We start from the raw sequence: 23,252 nt of genomic DNA, 5'->3' as shown, positions 1-23,252 counted from the left end.
TCACTGCCAGTTGACAGACTTTAGGAGGTTTCCAGACATGGAGCTGAGCAGGAAAAGAGCAAAACAAACTTCTGGGCTCCATCTGCTCCCTTCCCTTGAATGAGCAGTGCGCCATAACCCAGGGGAGTGTGTAAAGGAGTTTGGTCGAGTCACCCTGTAATTCTACACAGCAGCTGGTGAACTTTAAAGACCAACTGCTCTAAGGTGTGGGACCTCCCCCTTTTACAAAGAGCCACTGGCTCCTTGTTGAGGCATAAAGTTCATATTAATTTAAGTGAGCCGTTAGACCTCGTGCATAACTGCTTGGCTAGAGAAGTGTGATATTGCTCATACTACGCGGGGACAGCTCAGTCAATAAGGCAGCAGCTACAGGACAGCACAGCGGTACCAGGCTGGGCATGGGCTGTCTTTGTGCAGCATTGGCACGGGTAAGAGTTGGGCTAGGGAGGACTGGCAGAAGTTCTGAGCAGTTTGAAGGTATTTTGGCTCAGGGGTCTACGAGGGGAGAAGCAACTCTGGGTTCTGTGATCCTGAAGTTGAAAACAAGAGCTAAGACCTTTTATTTTGCTTCACTAGTGTCTAATGTGTTTTTTTCTCATGCAGCCATTCTGGCACGAATGCAGAGCAGCAGGCATTTTTAGCAAACTACCAATTAATGTTGGTAGCCTCAGTTTTAAATGCAATCCAAGGAAATCCTCCATTTTAATCCAATGCATGCAGTAAAGAGGGAAACAAAAATCTTTAGGCTTAGGGCTTAAATCAAGACACAGCAAAAACATCACTCTATTCAGGTGCCAGGTTCTTGAAAAATCAGCCCCTTCAGATATATGGCACAGCCTGCAAGGGAAGATGGTTACAGAGCACAGCTGGGGCACGTGCTTGGTTTCCAGCTGTGACACAGAGCTCACATACTTGGAGTTATAAAATCCACCGATTAAACTAGTTAGTCATGAAACTAAACTACCCTGTAATATTGTTTACTCTGCGTAGAGGCAGAGACTGCATTTTATAGTGCAAAGAAACAACTAGCACAAGAGCCCACGCATATTACAAAATACTCATCTGCTCCCTCTCTTTTTGCATGCCCCCTGCAATCTTGAAGCATCTGCCACATTACCGAGAGGGCCACATTTGGTGGAGAACAGTTGAGTTTTGGCTACTGTTGCAGGACTCAATTTGCTGGACCATGGTCCTGGCCCAAGATGACCAAACTTGTCATAGTATGGAAACGCTGCTAATGAGATCAGAGTCTGAAGAGGCAAATTCCAAAGCGCAGAGAGAAAAGGATGTTTTCTTTTCCGCTGGACAAAACACAACTTTTCTGGCAGGCACAAGTAGGACAGTCTGTCCACTTTGGCAATTCCCTGCATGCCTGGACATACACAAGTGTGTTTTTACATGCAACCCGCTTTGATTACACAATCTCCCTCCAAGAGAACTTGGCAAGGAAGATATCTGAGAGGCTTTAGAAACTCCGAGCAGTCTGCAGCGTGCTGCATCTCTCACTCTATTTCTAGCACCGTGTGGAGCAGCTGACCGCTGGGAAAACAACCAAAGAAAGCCACCATAACCATTGATCAGGTACCCAGGCTGCCACTCCACAGATCCTACAAGGTCACAGGTTTAGTTCCAGTTGCCAGCTTACACCTACCCTCATCAAGTAGCTGGGCCCATGAGCACTGAACCAGCCCTTAGGCCAAATATTTTCCCCTTTTCATTTCCCAAGGGTGAGCCTGGACCTTTGCCAAATGCATCTGGTAACAGGTTAACGTGTCATAGGCTTTTCCTGACCAAGACTCTTCTTGCCTCGTTTTATTTTCTGAAGTTGGACCTGCTCTTTCAGTATTCACCTCTTCCAGAAAGGACAATTTAACACTCATCTGGGGAGAGAGTATTTAATGCTGAAGCCTGATTCTCCTAGACTCAAGTTAAACTTTCTGGGAAATGTCCCATAGCTTGCCCAGGGATTCTCATGCTCATTTAGGTTGCAGGCATCCTATCTGTATGACCATAATATTACTTAATTTGCATTTATTCTGGGTAGAGAAGCATCCATGTCTTGTGCTTATTGAAATGCAATTGAGATCAGTGCTAGTGCCAGGCAACCTTAAAGAGCAAAACATTCTAGTTAAGGCCAGGGTCACAGTCTTGATTACAAAGTTTGAAACATATTTAGCAAACACAGGCATAAAAACAAGAAAAGACAGACCTGTGTTTCACGGGTCTCTTGCTCTGAATGTTAGGCATCCTCTAGGGCATTGCTTGCCTGTGGATCTGCACGCCCATCTCATGAGGTGTCCTAACTCCAGGATGCATCTGCTGAGAGTGGGTATCCAGAAATGTCTATCTCCCATTTAATCTCTAGATTTATTTGCTTTTTTTTTTCCTATTTTTAACACAAATAGAAGTGTCAGATTGTGTATGGAGAGTCACCTTCCTTTCTTTCTGATAGAGGATCTTATCACACTGCACTTCACTTTGGAATAGATACTTGGCATTTGTGAGAACAGCTAAGAACAATTGAAAACCTATATTTATCTAAGAAGGATGCTTCATAAAGACTCAGAGTGCTCACCCTTCTAGCTTTTCTTTACTAAATCAATTAAAAACTTCATTTTTAGCATTCTCTAAATTTCATTTTCATTGCTGTAATTTCCTATTGTGCTGCACCATTTCATTCATCTTCTCATTTAACAGCATTTCACAGAGCCCACATCAGGCATCAATACATCTTCCTGTTTTAAGGGTTTACTGTGTCAGAGTATCGTTATCAAACACGACAGCTAATAATTTCTGAAATCCTGAAATCTGGGCACTGTCTACACCAGGTGAGAATGAAGAATGTCAAAATCTCAGCCGTAGCGATCAGATTTCCCCACTTGTCTGCGGGAGTCACTGTCTTCCCCTGGGTTTCTCTATAGCTCATTAAACAAAACAAAACAAAAAAGGGCCTCTATAGAAAGAAAAAGGTTGACATGATTAACTAGCTCTGCTGCTAATGTGTGCAACCCACCCAGGTGTCTAGACAGTTTGAAAAATACAGGTTGTATTCAGGAGGAACAGCTGCTACTCCTCAAGTCCCCCTGTGCTGGACCTCAAATTAAGTAGGTACAGACCCTATCGATATTAGGTGGTCCTCTTCCAAAGGAAACATCCAGCATGTGGCAGGAAATTAAGTTATTGATTCAGTAGGTGGCACTTTACCTTTCAGGTCAGTGAATCGCTTGCTCAGCCTGCAAGGAAGTCCTGAGCTCCCAAAGGCGCCTGCTCTGGGGAAAGTATGCGAGCAAGGTTTTTCAGAGCCTGATGTGGGAAACCCACAGTATTTTGTCATAAATGGAAAGGGGAAAAAAAAAAAAAAAAAAAGGCAACACCTGTGTCCTGGCCAGATGCCAGTTTAGGCAGGTGTTTCTTGACTGCCTGTGTGCCCTGCAAAGTAATAAGCTGGGGAGCATGTTTTCTTATGCAGGGTTCGGACAGTAAAATTCAGCTAGGCCCTTCTAAATAATGGTTAATGGCTTTGTAAGAGGTTGTGAGAGGGGAAATGGACAGATGCCTGTAAGAATAGGTGTGCTGGAACCCCCGAGGACAACCTAGGAGGTTATCCAGAATTAGCGTCTTGGCCTGTGGCCCCGAAGTACCATGCACCACAAGGCTTCCCTGGGCCGTAAGGGAAGACGGCAGAGCAACCATACAAGATGTTAGAGGAAAGCACAGGGCTAAGTGCCTAAGAAGCCCCCGACTCCTAAAAGCTGCAACTCTGAGCAAAGTGAGAAACTGCAGGTTAAACCCATTTGACAAGGCCTTAAGATACTGTCCTCGTGCCTGTGAGGGTCTGGAGGAACATGTGCGTGGTGCAGAAACACAGAAAGCCAGGGATGTGTGCTCCTAAACCTGCAGGCGCTTGGGACTGCTCCCAGCTGAGCCACTTGACATGAACAGCACGCTGCTGGAGCAGGTTGAACACCAGGGAAATGTGAGGCATCCCTCCTGGGCTGGTGCATCCTTCACTTGACTCACATCTGTCACAGCCCTGAAAAAAACACAGAGGGCTTTGCCCTGCTTCGCCGCGTTTGGGAATCGTTGTCCATTTTACTCATAGTGGAAAAAAACAGTTTATAGCTCAGCTAAGTTACAGCCAGTCAAAAAGGCCTCCCAAGCCGTGCAGCGTGGCTGGTTAGCGTTGGGTTATTTAGGATGCTGAAATTCAGAGGGCTGTTTGTGTGGCCATCGCTGCTTTTTTAGGAGCCTGCAAACCACCTCAACTTCTGTACGCTGCGGCAACATGTGAGCAGAGGAATGTGGCTGCTCTGTGCTAGTCCCAGAAAAGGTCCCAGATGAGGCCAGCAGATTGGGCAGCAGACGTGCAACACCGAGCCTTTGAATAAAACCCGCAGGCTTGCATCTCCCCTGCGCTACGTGCGTATGTGACCGGGGCTAAGGGCAGGAAACCGGCACGGAGATGCCACAGGAACAGAATGCACAAGGGCAGCTTGGACGCCCGGTGGGAAGAGCATTGCTAAGCAGTAAGCAAGTTGTAAAACACAAGTCAGACAAAACATCTGGCAGCTGCTTCAAATAGTTCTCTGTCTGAAGGGCAGACAAGCCTGCAATAGTCTCAAATCAAAACATGTGCAAGGACAGGATCAATGCTCCAATGTGCTTTGTGCAAGCGCTGAATGAATTTTGCTCCCTTCAGCACTGCTTTGTATGCCAAGAAAGGCTGCGCTTTGGGTTAGGTTTTTAATTTTAATAAACCTTGCTAAATAAATCACTACGTATTTCCCTCTCCAGTCAAATGCAACTTAGTCTTTGGCATGAGATCAACAGCATTAGCTCTGCATAGGAAGCATATGGGCGAGGAGGGGGGAGCGCGCTAGCAAATGTTTTTCATGATTGTCTTAACTTAATCAGGCAAGAAAGCACAACTGCCAAAGTAGGTTCTTGAAAGTATAACACAAATCCTTCTAGTTTGTACATCTCAGGCATAGGGAATGGGATGACAGCCTTGAAAAATTTGGGGTAAGAACGGGACAGGTACAGACCGATGGCTGCACCCAGTTGGGGAGGTTGCTTGCGCTGAGAGAAATCATTTCATCAGCAACGTGCCAGTGCTGCAGACAAAGGCGAGAATCAACAACTGTCCTCCCCCTTCTCAGGTTTTTCTGTCTCGTTGACGTTGTCATAGCTTTGGTCAAGACCCACAGCAGGAATGCCGGCACCAACGTGCTGCACGAGAGTGTAACCTGCACCCAAGACGGGCTTTCCTTTTGCAAGGAATTTCGACGAGACTGCTAAAGGAATGACAGACTTCCTAATCAGCTGCTAAAGGCATCCAGTGAAAGCTTCCCCTCTTCACACTTTCCTTTCGACTCGGAGCACTTTTACCAAAGCCTCAAATCTCAGGAAAACCCAAAAGCTATGCCCACGGAGCATCAGGACACCAGGTTCTCTGCAGGTTTGTCGCAGCACTTCTGTCTCACCAGCAAGGCAACAGCAAACTACAAAGGCCAGGAGCCTCCTGTAAAATGGGGCAGAGCAGTCCCACGTGCACGAACATGCTGCGCCAGCAACAGCAGGAAGATGAGAGATGCCGGCCAGCGTAAGAGCGTTGGCTTTCAAGGCGGCCGTGGTACGAGCAGGGCTTGTAATTTTCAACGCTGCTCGGAAAAAGGAGCCGGTCTGCCTGCCACATGCCTGTGCCTGAAAGCAGGCAAGAGCAGGGGAAGCAGCCACTGATTCATTAGGCCTTGCTAATCTGTGATATCATTTGTTGATTCCACCAGCTCTGATCCCCATCCCATGACTTCCTCCGCCGTCGCCATGGCACCGTACATAAACACGGCGAACTCCCAGCCCCGAGCAGGTCATTTATTTCAAATATTCCATGCAGCTGGAACACAAGCCTGTTTGGGTGTCTGGAGCAGAGCATGAACTAATTTCTCAGTCTTCTGCACCCGCCCCACCTTGTGGGCCCTCCCCAGCCCGCTGTGCTCCCAGCACCTCTCCAGCCCCACTCCCAGCAAGGCAGGGGCAGCCTTCCCTCCGAAGCTGGCAAGAAATAAGTTTCACTCCCAGCCCCAAAACCTGCTGCAGCAGAACACAACCGTGCTGATAACTAAACACACAGACTGCTCAGCTTCAGATGTACAGAGTCGTCTTCTACACGTGGGAAAACAAACAGGATGAAGCCTTCCAAAATTCAAAAAAAAATCTTTGCTGTGATTGGACAAGGAAAGAAAGCACTTGCCTTTTCTTTTTTTTTTTAAAGAAAAAAGTTCTCCTCACCCAGTACCCTTATAAGGTAGTTCATAAGCATACCTCTGAGCTTCGGTTGAGCCTCACATTTTGTAGTGTCTACGTGAACTGATGAAGTGATTTGCTTTTCACGCACAAGGCGGTAGCTGCAGGAAAGACAGAAGTATGTGGCCAGGAGGCAGAAGTAAAGCCTCTGTCATAACTGGCAAAAGCACCTGGTCACTTTGGGGAACCTTAACCTACCTGCTGATAGCATTTGAGAGCACCGCTTTGTCACACAGGCGGGAAGCAGAGGAGACTGAAGGCACTACACCAGCAAGCAAGAAAGTCTGTACTCCACAAAAGGCAATCCGCATCTCCTCGCAACCCAGGAACAAAGCCTCTTGTGCAAATAGAGCTCTCAGAAGCCTCAGAAGCAGAGCAGGAGGTAGGGAGTGACTGAAAACCCACATTCAGTGACGAGCTAAATCAAGCTGGTGATGGAGTTGTTCAGAACACATGGAAATCAGACATTTTTCCAAGCACGTGATACAGAAATGATTTCCACCACTCAGCTTGGCCTGCTACAGCCCCTTCTGTGCTTAGTGCACTGTGCTATGGCCAGGGGTTCCTTTAGCCCCTACCATTTCATTTTGCTTTCTTCTGTCTGTCACCTCTTTACCTAAGAAGGACAGAAAGTCAGGTGTCAACACGAAGTGGTAGGTTGGAGCCTTGTTTTTGGTTTTCACAAGATGCTTTTCTGGAAGAAAAAGGTTTGTCTACTGTAATCTAGGAGATGCTTGCAAACCTCCCCAACATATCAATTTTAGAAAGATAGGTAAAGCCCTGGTCTATTGAATCTACTTGAAGAAACAATAGTATAGTGTAACGAGTTGTGTAGAACAAGTTGTATGAGTTGTAATTCAAGGCAGCTTTAGCTTCCTCCTTTGACTTAACAGATTTAATTCAGCTCTACCAGGAATAGCTATCTTTAGGCATGAATGGCAGATGTACAAAATCACAGGTTCCAACAGCCTACCAATAGCTGCAGCTCGCCCTCCACCTACACACGGCTTTTAGGTGCCAGCTTTAAATTTTTATTCTTCGAAGCAAGGTCCCAACAGCCCTTGCTTTACCTACTTGGGTTGAGTTCCTGGAAGTACGCTCAGCCTTCACGCGGAAGCTAGATATGGAAAATTCTCATCATGTCACGCAAATAAAACTCAGCATCAAGCAATATTTAATAAAGTTTATTAGGTTACCAAGTATTATCTACAGCCATAAAATAGGAAGTGAGAGTTTTAAAACTGTACAAAATGTACTGGGGAAGTGAGAAGAGATGGAGACAAGGGAGCATGAAGAGCGTTAGAAGTGAGGAGAACACAGGCTTCCCTGGAGTTAAGGAAGACACTGGTTCTAGTCGAAGGCAACCAAGTAGGGCTCCATACACACTATTTTTTGTGCAATTTGTGTCCCACCCTGTAACAGAAACTAGTACAAACCTCTATGTTAAAAAAATCATACAATATTAGATTAAAAAAGAAAGGGGCACATCATACCCCACCCAGTCTTGGCACCAATTCTGTGCTTTAAAAAATATACTATGTAAGTAGTTTATTTTTAAAAAGGTACCCTACAGCAGCTGTTTAAAACATGTTCTTATACATACACCACAAATATATATATTAACATTTTCAACAACTAAACTCATTTGTACCTACACAGAACTGAAGGAATAACTCAAGAGCAAAAAAAAACCAACCACACAAACATTTTTTCAAGACAAAGAAATGTGCAAAATAACCCCAGAAAGGCAGCATAGTAACCTGTGGAGAGGTCAAGAGAGCAGCTCCTGCTAGTAAAGGAGTGTCATCCTCTTTACTTGGCTACTGAGGCAAGAATCTATTTGGGATGTGCTGATTTTGCCTGAATTGCTTGTCCTGTTTATTGCAGTTCTCCCCTGCCAACCCCCCAGCTCTGGAGAGGTTTATTTTCTTGCTGTGCTTGAAGATCAACCCCGTTGGGCTCTGGTGAAGTCTCTCAAGTTACATTCTGCAGCAACCACCTTCTGGATTTCTGGTCTGCTTATGGCACTTCCGCAGCTACACTGCCACCACCTTCCCTGGGACAACTTCTCACCCCCAAGCAACAGACAGAACTATTCAGCTGCATCGCTAAACAGAGATTATGCTGATGGTCTATGGCAGAACAAAGCCTGGTTTGGGTGACTAAGCAGCTTATTCAAGAAGAGAATTCCCTGGAAGAGCCCTTAGAGAATTACTGTGTTTCTCTAAAACCTTAACGTGGAACAGGCTATACAGAAAGCAGACCTAAGATGGCAGGACCTACAGCTGAGTAACAAGTCTGAGGACATCCAGTCTGTCTCACCAGGGACTTTATTGCAGAAGTTTGTCCCTTCCCTGTCCTTACATCAGCAAGAAACCCTTCAGTCCCAGACTAAAACCTACAGTTTTAAGTCAAGAGGAAGAGGGCAGATGAAGACGTGGGGTGACTGTTCAACCAACCGAGTCACACCCACTAAGAGGAGGCAGGACAGAATGGAACAGGAGAACCGAGTGTGATGGTGATAAACAAGAAAGCAAGGTTTACTGTCTATGAAACATGGTAAGGAGTCCTAGCAGAGAGACAGATATCAGCAACATAACCACCTCCTCCAATTTAAGTGTCCTGGTGGAAGGGTTCTTGGTTTTGGTGTTTCAGGGTTTGGGTTTTTTTTGGTTTTCAAAACTCAGCAATGAATTCCTCTTGGTATTCCAGACTCTTCCCAACTCTGCTGGCCACCCCATGCCTTTCTGTTCTTAGCACCTGGTCTTAAGATGACCACTCCTAGTGCCTTCCCTTCCCCTAAACTATGTTCTTCCCTTCAGCTGGTACAGGAGAGCTTGCTCCCAGGCTCTACAACCCAAAGGATGCAGGACAGCCTTTTATCAGGAGAAGCAGGGAGGAACAGAGCTTCTAAGTGTTCCTTTTTTTTTTTTTCCTCCTTAAAGTGTGCAGGGGAAGTGACTTCCAAAGAACAAAAACACTCGGTTCTGAAACAAGGACTACTTGAGAGCTTGCCAGTAAGGGCACATGGAGGCTGTATCAGTGACAGAAGTACTTTGGCCAAGGAGTTCCAACAGTAGCGATGACACAAGGGTGGCAAACCCATCTCCTAGTGGGTCAGCTCCGGATATTTTGCCTTGGTTCCAACTCTCGATCCTGGAACATGAAGGTCATTGGTAGAGCAGGTAACTCTTGAGGGAAGCTGGCAGTGGCAGCGTAGGGATCTCATTCAGTCTTTCCTTGCCCAGAGCAAGCCTCACAGCTCGCCGACACAAGTCCATCAGAGGCAGTGGTTCAGCTGGAAAGAGAGAGAGCCAAGACGTTAACATCCCAAGCCACAAGCTACACATTCATCTTGTTTGTTCTAGAAATCCCCCAGAAAAAGAGATTGAGCAAGAAAAGTGGATGCCTGGCTTGTTCACAAAACCCAAACCATTCAGCATCCACAAGTCAGCAGCTTCAGCTCAAATACATGGGCAGGGCACGACATTTCTGTGGAAGTTACTTAAGTTAAAAAGTTGCGTGTGAAGGAAGAGAGACTAAAATCCCTAAAAGAAGTTTCTTCTCTGCAACAACATTCAAGTAAGAACACGTCTTCTAGCTTGTGCCTCTCGCTGCACTATCCAAAAACCTTTGGAAGAGATTTATTGAAGTAAGAGACAGCAGCAGACAGTTTGGTAGCATCATATGGTATGGGCACCCAGAAAGTACTCTGATTTGTTTTTATCCACTAGAAACAGAACTGTCACCCCTTTCATTTCTGCCGCTACTTCTCATGAAAAAAGCAAAGCCATCTGTCAAAGCTTTGTGTCACTACTCATATTGTGACATTTCCCATCAGAGGATTTCTTCCTACATTACAAACCTGGGAAAAATACACGTCTTCTGCTATTTTTGCACCTTGTACTTACAAACAAGGAACAAGATACTAGTTTTTTCAGGCAAGGCATACGGGGACCTTTGATGCTGAACAGTCATTGACAGCATACAGGGGACTGAGGTCAAAGCCAAGGCGAGCACATCACAGCTGCACAGAAGGAACACAGATTAGTTTCTCACGGCTCCTGTTGCTGAGTCTCTCCAAGCTCACCTGCACAAGCCCAAGGGGTTCCTCTGCCCCAAAGAGACAGCTAAAACAAAGGCATCCCAAATTCAGTAGGTAACCAGACATCCTTCTAATAATCTGGATGCTCAGCACGCACCATTAGAAAGCTTTCTTTAGAGACATCTCAGGCTGAACACAGACACCTAAAAACATCCCCAAAAACAGAAGAGCTTGGCTGAGAAGCTGCAGTTTTCAGGAACTCTGATAGATGCCAACAGCTCTAGCTTCCACTGCTACAAGCCAAATTAATCTGATTGTTCATACAGCTGTTTTAAACAGCTGAGAGACTGGGAAAGCTTAATTTCTAAGCACGATCATGTTACTGTATTTCTTACCAGAAGCCTCTCCATCAATAGGTGGACACAAATCCCTTCCTTCCAAGTTCAAAGATAACAGCTAACATTGAAAAGCTCAGACAGAAGAGGTCAGTCATCTCTGCTCAGGCCACTCCTGATTCTACCTTGGAAACAGTAACAGTCCACGTAAAAAACGTCTCTAATGAAAAGCAGAGAAAGCAGTTTATCTGTTTTTTGGCAAAAAGGCTGGGAAGGAGAGTTTGTTAGCTGTAGAGACTTGGTTGGTAACAGTCAGAAATTGCACTCTAATTGGTCCGTCTCCTCCTCAAGTTAGTAGCCAGAGCTGAACTAATGCCTTATTTCCCCCCCCATCAATCCCTGCTAAGCATCCCAAGCTATTACCTGCTGCAGGGGAAGCTGCAGTGGAATGTTTTTCTAGCACCAGAACTTCGGAGAACTGCTTCGAGCATCGTTACTGAGGCATCACACCTCTAACTACACCTCTTCCACGGGGAGAGATGGGTGGAGAACAACCAAACAGCTGTCAGGGCAGTGCTGTTCCTACCATTTGTCACCATGTCCTGTGCCAGAAAGCAGCCCCAGGGTTGCTCATACCCCCAGCACTGCCCATCTTGCTGCTCATGACCTACTTCAGGATCCACGCTGCCTCTCCTGCAGGGACAGATCTCTGTACAGCAGGACTGCACGTCTTGGCTCTGGCTGCGATACGACTGGAGAAACCTATTACTGGCAGCACTCCTCTGGCGCTTCCCAACGTAGCTTACACAAAAGTTTGTACCCTCTCTGGGGTACAAGCGTGCTGTATTCCAAGTCTGTCCCAACTCCTCTTGCTCCATATGGAGATAGCTTGGGCAGAGGTATTGTCTAGCCAGAGGACGAGGGGCCTGGGCTTCCAAAGCCTCTAGCATTAACATAATATATTCTGATTTAATGGCCTTAAAAGCCGAGAGGATCTTCTTCCCACAGAGCAGAACTTTGTCCTCAGCTATTCTGCCCTGATAACCCCCTCTTACTAAAGATAGACCAGAAGAGAAAGCACACGCATCTGACCTCCTTCCATTCACAAGCACTACAATCACTGGACACAGTGCTGCTATTGAATGCTCAGAAGGGGTTAGAGCCAGACACCTTCTTTCTGTCCGTGCCAAAATAGCGTCCTGTCATTCCTGGCCTCATGCCCATGATTCACTCCTATGCTGAGAGCACGCTACAACCAAATCCAATACAGGAGGTGGCTGTTTCCCTGCTAAGAGCAGTTCTGTGCAGACAGCTCCACAGACTCGCTGGCTCTGAAGGGAGCTGCAAGCTTTGGCCTTGACCCTTCCAAAAACCTGGTTGCTGGAGCCGCTGCCATTCTATAAGCTGTTGTGGCAGGATAAGCTCGGTTCCCCTCTGTTGGTGAGAAAATGCTTTGCCAAAAGCTCTCACTTCAAAAGATTTCGATTCTCCAGGGTTATTCAGCCTTTCCTGCTCTGAGCTCATCTGCTAAAAAGCTGATGGGAAGAAGGCTGACTATAGGAAAAACCAGGATAGTTACAGGAATACACCTATGCTGAGCGCTGAGATCGTGCCTCAGCAGCCACTGAAATGCTTGCCAGCTGCAAAGAAAATAGTGGCGCTACTGTCTGAGTAACACACCGCTTGAGGGACAGTCCCCAGCTTATTTTTTCTGAGCTAAGCATTCCCTTGAAAAAGATCAATTATGTTGTGGCTCACGATAGAAATAGGTTATGAGGCAACTGTCTCAGTGGATAGATCACCTGCTTTGCAAAGAATTTAGTCACACTCCATGACAGAATAAGCTGAACACCCAGACCATCCAATCAGCCTCATTTCTAAACCAGTTTAAAGAATCAAGAGCTGAAGAATCCAGTAACTGTTTTTCAATAACAGGCAGCAAGCAGTTGTTCTGCAGACTTTCACCTGGGTCCAGCATGTCTCAGGCTTTATTAATGCACTGGGAAGCCCCTGTTGTACGCAGGTGTTTGCTTCCAAAGTCAAGCAGGACTTCTCTAACCTAAAAGAAGCTTCCTCGGAAGTGTCATTGGTTGCCTATGAACCCAGTGAATAAGAGAGGAGTTCACCAGAGGTGCTTAAGCAGCAGGAGATGCTATCTGGCCCTTTCCCTCTGCTCTGAGCAGCATGCCTTGCTTTCTGCCCGCACGAACACAAGACACATCAGGTCTGCAAGCATTGGTATAGATACCTGTCTTGCCAAATTGAGGTATATTTCTCAAAGCACTTGTGGATTTTACACCTATCCCCTCACAAGGCTCTCCTGGTTGTTCTGACAGCTCAGTTTTCAGGTGCCAGTGCTGCTTTCCATACCTCACATCACCAGTGCCAGGGGTTTGACACGGCTGGCCCAGCGTCATAACAAACATGTTCTAAGCACAAATAAAAGCCTAGTATGCTACAGCCTTTGGGCAGACACCGTTCTGGAATGCAGGGGAAACACTACCCTTTTCATATCAATATTGCCAAATTTATTTCAGTAACATAAATCCAGATATTAATCCACTTCCTTCACCTCTCTCCTCCACCCTACCCAGAGGACTGAGTCACAGTCTGGCCCAGTGGGAACCTCTGACTACGAGAGATAAGACTTTAGCACATTTGGACAGCCAAACTTATTACTAAGCTTAGCTAGGGATTGAGGTCCCTATTAGTAAAAGGCCTGGCATGCAAGTTGGGCTGGCTGCAATACCCAGCCCCACACTGAAAATCAGCACAGCCTGCCCTGAGAGAAACAAAGCAAGCTACTTTCTTCAAAGATAGGACATTCCCCTTTCCTCAGAGAGGGACAGCTCTTCGCACTCCTTCCTGCAGGGGATTTTAACAAGTCCCTTCATCAGGCACTGCAGGAAGGTGATTGTCCCTCAGGGACTGTTCCCTGCAGAAGGCACCAGGATTACACTGCAAAGAACAACTGGCCAAAAAGGCCATTCCTGCTGAGACCTTGGTAGCAGTATAGGAAGGCCGTATAGGAAGGCTTGTCATTGCTCCAGACAGACTGGCACCTCCTTCTCCCACTATGCCTCCCCAGACTTCACTTGCTCCCTGCAGCACCTTATTAACAACACGTTACCCAGCCAGACAAGCTGTTTTAATTGCCACTAAGGATTCAGAGATTTCTCTACATCCCACTGCTGCCACGAAATCCTCACCTCTTCAGGAAAGTGAAAACCCTCCAGGATGGTGTACTAAGCCCGCACGTAAGCGGCACGCAGATTTTTATTTGTGCTGCTAAAACAAATAGAGCTATACTCACGGTCGAGTCCATTCAAGTAGCGCATCCGTATTTCACAGTGTCCCCACACTGCGCTCACCACGGGGTACAGCTTTTTCCCTTTGAGTCCCCGAAAGGCAACACCCATGTACTGCCCATCCACAATGAAGCTCAGCGTCCCATCGTCCATGTCCAGAACCACCAGGAAGGAATCCGGCACAATGAAAGTTTCATCTGGTTCTAGGAAGGCAGGGTAGGTTTTACTTGGCTGGTTCTTGCCGTCGTGGTACAATCTGTTGCGCCCGAGGTCCCATCCCCACGACTCATGGTTATTTCCTACGAGCGTGGTGTACCCTACGGAGTGCAGAGGGGCGTCTGCTGTTGCCACCCCTACCACAGCATGCGTGCCTCGCTGCCGCATCGCCCACGTGATCTGCCACACGTGCAGTCCTCGCGTGTATCCCACTTTGCCTCTGATAGCGTCTGTGCTCTGAGCCACCGGATGCCGGTGAAATATCAGTTTGTCATCCTCCTTCACGAATACATTCAGCGAGCGATCGTCGTTGTTCCACGAATGCAGTAGCTGGACTTCGTACGACACCGGAGGCATGTCCAGCAGCAAGTCCAGACGTGTGGGTTTGCTGTAGTCAAGTCCCTGGAGCTCCTGTTTCAAAGGCCTGTATACCGGGTCCCTCATATCCACAGTCTTTATCCCACCTGTGACCTTCTGACCCATCGTGCGTTCTGGTTTTGCCTACTTGTAGGCTCCCAAAGCAAGCTCATCAATTTGCCCGGCTGCTTCTGCTGTCATTCAGCCCTACAGGAAGTGTTGCTTGGAGACCTTGTCGAGATGTACACTAGTCAGTATTGCCTAATGGATGGAAAGAAAAACAGGAGACAAGTTAAACATTACCACATACAGCCTTGTATGCAACATTTACAGAGCAGTTTCAATCCATTTATCTTGACAATTCATCCTTCCTTTCCACCAGCACGGGGAATGCATGCCACCTATACAGCGTACCCTGCACAGCAGAGAGAGCATATAGATCAAACAGACAGGTACTGAGTCTGTCCTCTTCAGAGAGGCACTCAAATTCCTCCTCTTGTCTAAAGAAGGTGTGGATCCGGCCAGAGCTCACCTCTTTGCAAGGCACTGTCCCTTATTACTGCACTACTAAACCCTGAGAGCTGGTCCGTGGTCAGACTGACTCCAGCTGTCGTTTGCCTTGAATCATGGACAACATCTAAGTCAGGCTGGATAAATTGACAACGGTTTCTTCTACACAGAAGACTCAGTACACAGTAATAATGCCTGAGATTTCAGTGCTCCAGGACTATCTTTGCCCAGCCTACCAGCTCTACGTGGTGCCACAAGACCAGGCTGAGCAGGACACCCACCCAGAGAAGGCCCAGGCTGATCACCGGTGTTCGTTACTCCAGCTCCTTCCACCCACCTTGGGGTTCTCCAGCCAAGGCCATCTGTACAGCTATCCACCAAGGAGCCAAAACACACGAGGCATTTTTAATACCCAGAAAGAGTCCAAACAGCTTCAGTGAATTTTAAAACACACCACGATTAGCAGGTTTGGGCCCTGTAGCAGCTGACCGGTAGCAAAGGCTTGGTTTGTACAGAGAGCTGCTGTGCAAAGCTCTAATCTGAGCTATCCCTACAGGAAAGGGCGGCACTACTGAATTAACTTCTCCCTCTGCTGCTATAGAGGGATGCAAAGCATTCGTAAGTATAGCTCCATTCCAGGGAAAGGAGAGCAGGCTGCATTTCAGGAGGGCAATATTTGTGTTCCGTTTCAGGGAGAGGATCACAGGCTGGCAAGCAGAGCAGACACTGCAAACAAGCCCGGTACCTGCAATATTTTTCCAGGGTTCAAAACAGCTTATTCACAAACATGCTAGGTGAACACTCGGTGTTCTCCTAGCTGGTACTTGAGTGCTTCCTCCACAGGGCTCCCAGATCAGACCTTAGATGAGGAAGCCTGACCTGTAGCCTTTTTTTGGCAGACAGCTGTAGGAGTTCTTGGAGAACCCCCTTCAATGCAAGCATCCCCTGGAGTAAAGGCCGCATACCACAGAGACACGCACACCCAGGGGTTGCCTGGTGGCATTATCCAGCCATAAATAGTTTGCTTCCCTCAACGTTTAAACAGTTCCAAGAGAGAAACAGAAACAGCACTGAGCACAAGCCATCTCCCCCCAGCAGTGATCAAGCAAGGTAGGAACCAGGCAGTAAGATGAAAGCTGCTCCACCTGGAGCCTTACAGACCTTCCCCGATCAGCTGGCAAGGCAGCCAGCAGCCATCGACACAGGTTTCAGGACATAGCTCAGCCCCTCTCCAGCTCTGGAAAGTACCCTGAAGGCCTGACTGTGCAAGTCAGGAACAGCAGATAAAGCGGCTGGGTCCAGCCCCAGCAGACACCCGTTGGCACTACGGGCTGCAGGGGATCGCTGCCGTCCGGAGAGCGGCTACACCTCCCAGATGGCTCGGCTCAAGTGAGCAGCTTCAGCTGGGGCAGCTCCTCTTCTCCAAGAGGAAAAAATTCCCAGCTTCAGATGCAGAGTCCAGGGGGAGGAGTGAGATTCTTCTCCGTTTAGCAGTTTTCCTTCCAAATTTCAGAGAACCCTCTAAAAAGTTGAAGCCAGCTTGCCTGAAGAGACGAGCTTGCTGTGTGCGCCTCTCCTCCAGCTCCACATCCACCGAAGTGGCTCTGCTCTCGCTCAGCAACACAAACAACCCTCTGTAAGGCAGCTGCCAAACTGGGGGCAGCTATTAGGAGAATTAAAAGTGGGAGGGGAGTGAACTGGCTTTCTAAGAAAAAAAGTGTTATTTTAACATTTCCTGAAGTGAGGCAATCAGTCGGGGCTCCTGCCAGCTACAGTCACAACACTTACTCACAACCAGGACCTCATCTGGCATAGAAAATGAGCATGAATCAGGTCTGGTTTAAAAATAAGGTTACTGGACATTAGCAGCAAGGCTTCAGCTAGAAGGTGACAGGGAAGGTTCGCGTATGTCCTGGGTTACAGGTCAATTCACCAGCTTCCCTACAACTTATTCCTACTCCATGGTATGCCATGGGAACACTCAGCTGGAATCTGGTAGTTCTTAAGAGATGACTCCTTTTCTTGCCCCCTTTTTTTATTTGTTAAGTGCAGAAGGGAAAAATCCTTGACATTCTTTAAGAGTCACATCCCAGCGCACATTACTAAGCAGCAGGATGGCTATTTCCTAAGCATTTAGGGACCTCGGACGTATGGCACGGAAGGACAGAAGGCTCATTAAACAAATACCATTTAAATGAGATTCAATCACGTTACAAGCTGACAAGATGACTGAAAAGCGTATATGTTAAGCACATACCATCCACAGCATCAAAACAAGTCCTCTGTTATTGAAGCCAGCGAGTCAACAGCTGAGAAGCGGCAAGAAGCCACACAACAACTTGAGCAATGGCAGTGACTGGGTGCCAGCACGCCCTGGCACAATACCTGTGTTATTTATTTCTGCCCCAAAGCTCAGAGTGCCACCACCACCTAGCACAGGCACTTGGGACCAAGTGCCTCGGTGGCAGAGGCTCTCCCAGCCTCCAAAGCCAAAGCCTCTCTCACCCTGGGAGCCTGCAGCATCAAACCAAGGGATCCCAAGAGCAAGCTGCTACAGGCAGAAGCCGGGCTGCTGGTGTAAAAGCACCCGCATTGTCACAACATCACAAGTCACGCAAACTCACCCGGGGAGCTGCCTGGCAATACTTAAACTCAGCACATGTACCACATGGAGTTATTTGAGGATTTAACAGCAGTTTTTCCCAGTGGTCCCCACTCTCCCATCTTCAAACCCTCACGCCTGAGGTATGAAACGGAGGCCTTCAGCGCTCACAAAGCCGACACCAGCTCTGTTAGGATGAGATTTCTCAAGTTGCTCCAGCAGGAGCCTTCCCTTTCCTGGGAGATGCACATTAATGCTGGCTGGAAGGTAGGATTTTAAAACGTCTCAGTGCAAGTCACTTGCTCAGGCTGGGAGTAGGACCATCAGGCTGCTGAGGCTGAGCTGTGTTGCTCTGCAGAAAGCACCAGATGAGCTACCTGGCATTCCCAAGGCTTATGGCACATGGACAAGGGCTGTCAACGAGGCACTGGCTACAGCGCACTTGGAAGCCTACAGGCGAGTTCAGCTGTTGGAACATTGATTAGGATAAAGGAACAAAACATTGGCAGGAGGGAGAGAGGCAGATTTCCTGAGAGCTGTACAGTACATGTGAGAACACTGCATAGGAAGCAACAACCAAAACAAAGCAGCCTGCCAGACTGCAGGAGTACTGATGCAGACTGTTCTCAAGTGCAATGCTTGAGAGAAGTAGGAACACAACTCTGCGCTCCCCATTAGCAAAACAACGCCTCGTTCATTGTAACTTTCCCTCCTGCCAACGTCAGCTTTTATCTAGAAGCTTTTTCTTCTCCCTTTCTTCACCAGAAAGGGAATCACCACAGTTCAAGACAGGAACTTCTGAAACATTTGGTAGGATACTGTCTCACTGCCTGCTCCACAAAGCAAGCAGCCTTTCCTCAACACAAGCACCAGTCGCCACTTGCCTTAGTTGTGACTCTTTCCCCAGGCAGACTAATACCATAAGATGAAGGACTATAGCCAGAATAAACAGAAATAAAGGGGAAAAAGATTGCAACAAAAGGGTCAATTAGACTGAGAGCAGGTCAGACACTGAGCACCATATGCCAAGATTCAAGCACAACATGGCTCGTTATTAGGGCAAGGCAGCGATTTCAACTCAGAGCTGGCTCCACTGTCCCTTGCCTGGTCTAAAACTGCAGAGTAGCACCTCGCCCTACAATCAGGAGGTACAATTACGCACCTTTTAAAAAAGCTTTGCCATGCACAAGACAATACAGACACTTTCCCTTCAGCGGGACAGAGCGAGAAGCTTACTCTCCTAAACGAACAAATTAATGCTCTGGATAGCTTTATGAGATGCAGACAGCCATAAATGAAAGGATACGCTAGGGAGCCAGCTACTCCAAAACCTTTGAGAAGTTAGAGGATTAAGTACAAGCGGTAGAAGTGCTTTTACCTATTGCATCAACAGCTCAGGCTTGCTGGAATACTGCTTTACTTTATCAACATAATGCTCCATTTTGCTCCCATGCTATTTGCTGTTTTTATTGGTAATTTCTAGACTTAAAAGCTTCAGAACAAAGTTGTAAGCGTGTCTCAGAGCAAAACGCTCACTGTCATTTTCAGGGAGTTAGACCTCCCCTCGGTTTAACTGTTCAAAGCAAGGAGATTTGCCATACTAGAAAGAAATGCCAGCCTTCAAAACTACTGCCTGACGGAAATAGATCAAGGTAGGAGGAGATAGCAAAGACATTTCAATGGATGGTGTCAAAGTTCCAGCTGCTAAATGGAAGAAGACAGCTTTTTTTTTCCTTTTTAAACAAGGCTTTGCAAAGAAAAGAATGTGTACAGCAGTCAGAGCAGAGTTGGTTTCCAACTTCTATTTAGGAACATCATTTGCCTATCACAGCCCTCTCCTGAAGCAGTCACTATAATTTAGTTCACCACCATGCTGTGTAAAACTGAGCAGGACCATCCTGTGCCCGTGGCGCCTTCAGCTCGTAGCCAACCTGTCAGAACACAACCAAGAACCCACGCAGGCCGATGCCACGCAGACAGCAGCCTGGACTACCCCCAGCAGGATATTTTGTTTCCTGGTGTGAATCAAGTAACTAGAATTTGGTTTCAGTCACTTCCCTCCTGTCACCCAGAACCTGGGGAACACCTTGCATGCATTAGGCTAAGCAGTGCCTTGGCTCACACAGATAGGCTTAAAAAGTCACCCAAATCTAAAACGCTATTATTCCAAGACAATTCGCCTCATTCTTATCTATGCCAGCATTCAAACCCGTTCACCTCATCTGAGCACACAAATGCAATCCCAGCTATCAATGCAGCGTATGCAAGCCAAGGAACACTCACCCAAGAAGCCCTCATTGTTTCATCTGAAGCCAAAGAGCTGTTCCCATGCAAGTTTTTTCACACGGCGGGAGGTTGTGTCAGGTAGCTCCGTCTCAAAGTGACACAGGAATTTTAACAGGCTCTGTACAGATTTTCAGCTCCATTTGGAAGCAGCTTGCACAGCAGCGAGAGCCCTCAAAGCCCCAATTATGTCTCCACACAAGGCAAAGCATTTGTAGCAGCCATGCAGAAAGTCACTGCTGGTTCCTTTAACATCCCCCGAGCCAGCTCCTGAGCTGCCAGAGCACTGCCGAAGCCTCTGCACAGCACGGATGGCTCAACCCAAAACGCAAAGGGCATCGAGTTCTAGGAGCAGCCTATCCAAAACAATGAAAAGCAAAGAACACTTACTGGAAAATGCATGCACCTGTGAGGCACTCAGCCACTGAAAACAGATGTTTTCATTAGGTCAAGTACTGGCAAGTCATTCTCCTTCGGTTACAAGCTTTACCAGAAGGAAGGACCAGAAGCACTTCAGTCAGTTACAAAGAGTTTTGTGAATGTGACTGCAAAAATCACTTAGCTCCTCACCAGTCTTCCCTTGCTCTGCAGCTCAACATCTCCAGAACACCTGTCTGGGACATCAGTTACACAATTACATGGAAGCCCTGAAACTCCTTGATCTCCCATCCAGTCTTGCTTCAAGCCTATTTCTTCTAGTTTACTGTGGCTTACGTTTCCCCCCCATATTTGTAAGGCTACTTCTATAGATAAGAGTCCAAGCCTTCAAACACACACAGCATACTCCGCAGACAGTGAATCAAAGCCATACCCTACAGATTTCCCATCTGGAAAACCTCAGGGTAACGACAGAAAATATTCTACACATTTACTTGCTTACTCCTTTAGAAAGCTGAACTAAAGTACACAGCTCTAGTAAATGAGACACAGAAAAAGCACATGTACTTTTGCTCAGGTTTCCATGATTTTAATAGAAGAACATTAAGTAAACTTGGTAAAATTCTTAGGCTCAATGTTCATCCTACAAGCTAGTAGATAAAGCAGCTAAACTGACAGGAGCTGCACTACTGCTACTTGTATTAGTTGGCTGGCAGCAGCTTACCTGGAGAATGTGCAAGGTGCTCGCAGGTACCTCACATGCTAGTTTTGTACACAACCCCCGAAGGCCCTTCACACAGAGCTACCCCCTTTCTTTGACGGGAACTCTAGAATCTGCTTCAACACCACAGTTTGATGTTTCAACACACAGTGAGTTTCTCCTCACTTTTAAGAGCAGATCCCTTGATCACACAGGCCTTCTGTAAAACCAAGCGAAAAAGCAAAGAATGAACATCGATGCTACAAAACCATCCTAAAAGCACGGGGCAGAAAGGAACTTGCAAGCCTCAAGTGTAAACAGCATCCAAGCCTTAGTCCCAGAGAATCAGGACCCCCTGTTCTATTTAGCCTTAATTCTTAGCATCAAAATTGTAGTGCTTCACTTGCAGCGTGCATTTCTGCCTCCTGCAGGAGGTGATCACAGCAAGGCTGTGGCATCCCCTCATCCAGCCCTGGTGCAACCATTTCACCAGCACTCTAGCTTTAACACCCTTCCCACCCCATTAAATACTGAGCAAAGCCTTGCAGGGGGAGTAAGCTTACCTACTCTGAAGTTCCCAAGCGCTGCATTAGCAGAGAATGAGCAGCTACGAAGCAGATGACAGGAACGATCGCACCAAACGTGGCTAGAGCTGGTTTCGGAGTGTTGCAATTGTGCAATTGTTCTTAGATCAGGGCTGGGCAGGCAACATTTATTACATAGCATTGGTTTTGGCAGCACTGGAGAGCCTCCTTGCTATCTCACTCTACATGCAGAAGGGTGCCGCAGTGCCACGGGGGCAGCTTCCCCAGCCCCACCTAGCGAGGAGCAGCAGCAGCTTGGCTCAGCAGGTTTTGCTGCTGGCAGGGCTGCGTGGCCTCCGCAGAAAGTGAAACCGCAGTCACTGAGATCATCAGAGGTAGGGCGAGAACATTTCAGATGGCACGTGTCCCAGCAACGAGCAGAAAGGAACATCCTTGAGCAGGAGGAGGCCCCTGACATGAACTGCACAAGCATGTCGGGGATGGGGAGAACAAGAATTTTAGTGTTTGGCAGTGACCTCCTCAGGCTACAAAGCTAACAAACCACCTTGCTAAGCCAACAGCCTCGTTCTCCTAAGCAGCAAGTTTCACGGTCTTAGATACCAAGAGCTTTGCTCTCCTATACGTTAGGCAGCTGGCATAAGCGCGTCCACCCTGAGACAACCCAGGAGAGGCTTTTAAGGAAGCCAAGAACTTGCCACTGTACAATATTGCTGGGATTTGTAGCCACTGAACCAGCTTGTCCATACGAATACAATACTCTAACGAACCTCTCCTTGGGATAAGGAGGCTTCTGAAGAATTTTCCAGCTATTTTTGCAGTGTTGAAAGGCAGTGCAATGAGGACAGTATGCCTTCTTACACGCTGAATGGAGGGGCTGGTTCTCCAGCGCAACACTGAAGTTACTCAGAAGTCGGCACATCCGAGTAAGCTAAATCTGGAACAACCCTAAAACCTGGAACAACCCATCCTCAAGTAAGCCACCGACTAGAAACCAACATGAACAAGTCTCCTCTGTCCCCCTACCTAGCCTGCTCCCGCTAAGTGCAGTGCTGCATATCCTAGCAGAAAGGGCTTCTCAGCAGCAGGAGAGGTAGCTCTGCAAAGTATTTGCAATAATGGAAGGAACCCGGGCAGGAAGAGTCCTGCAGCTCTTGCCAGAGACTTTCTGCTATTGAAGATTGGTTACTTGGTTACAAATGGCAATTTTGGTTACACAAAAACTAAGATTTTCTTGAAATGAAAAAGTGAACTCAAGCAGATTTCCCTTGCAAAGGAAGTTCAGGGGATATGTCAGAAAGGTCATTAGATTCTTTGCAGCTCTGTTTAAGGTAGCTCCCAGAGAATGCACAAATGCCAGTTAATGCAAGTTAAAGAGCCTTGAAGAGATACCATGCTTGGTGTTTAAAATAGCTTCTCAGAAGTAGACTGCACCTATGTGCTCCGGCAATGCCATCTTTGGTGGGCATCAAGCCCTAAAACAGATGAGATTTGCAGTGCTAAGCTCTCCCTTGCACTCGAGCCCTGTGCTTAGGGACAGGCTCGTCCTTCACAAGCCTTCAAAACCACAACAGCACGTGTTCTTCCCCAGCCTCTCCCACTTACGACTAACGTGTACTCACAGGCGCAGCACTAAGATCAGTGCGCCACACTGACATAAGGGCCTGTCCACC

General features: G+C 47.3%; 1 protein-coding gene across 11 annotated transcripts in view; it reads right to left on the bottom strand.

Annotated features, from left to right (window-relative positions):
* Positions 1–7,468: 7,468 nt before the first annotated feature.
* The window catches only part of SPSB1 (splA/ryanodine receptor domain and SOCS box containing 1), a 39,333-nt gene continuing 23,549 nt past the window's right edge, over positions 7,469–23,252 (bottom strand). For 8 of the 11 annotated variants that reach the window (XM_035557439.2, XM_035557448.2, XM_035557441.2 and 5 more), the window contains 2 exons: positions 13,997–14,825; positions 7,469–9,601 (listed from right to left, as the gene is read on the bottom strand). In XM_035557439.2, the coding sequence (XP_035413332.1) occupies positions 9,474–9,601; positions 13,997–14,690 (822 nt within the window). In that variant the 5' untranslated portion in view covers positions 14,691–14,825 and the 3' untranslated portion in view covers positions 7,469–9,473. Of the gene's footprint in view, positions 9,602–13,996; positions 14,826–16,235; positions 16,753–19,959; positions 20,316–21,061; positions 21,258–21,600; positions 22,846–23,252 lie in introns of those variants that run through there. The other 3 variants (XM_035557446.2, XM_035557447.2, XM_035557440.2) reach the window with 3 other exon arrangements.

This window comes from Cygnus atratus, chromosome 21 (assembly GCF_013377495.2).
Source record: "Cygnus atratus isolate AKBS03 ecotype Queensland, Australia chromosome 21, CAtr_DNAZoo_HiC_assembly, whole genome shotgun sequence".
NCBI lineage: Eukaryota > Metazoa > Chordata > Aves > Anseriformes > Anatidae > Cygnus > Cygnus atratus.
The sequence above is the reverse complement of the archived record's forward strand: the minus strand, read 5'-3'. Positions and strand labels throughout refer to the sequence as shown.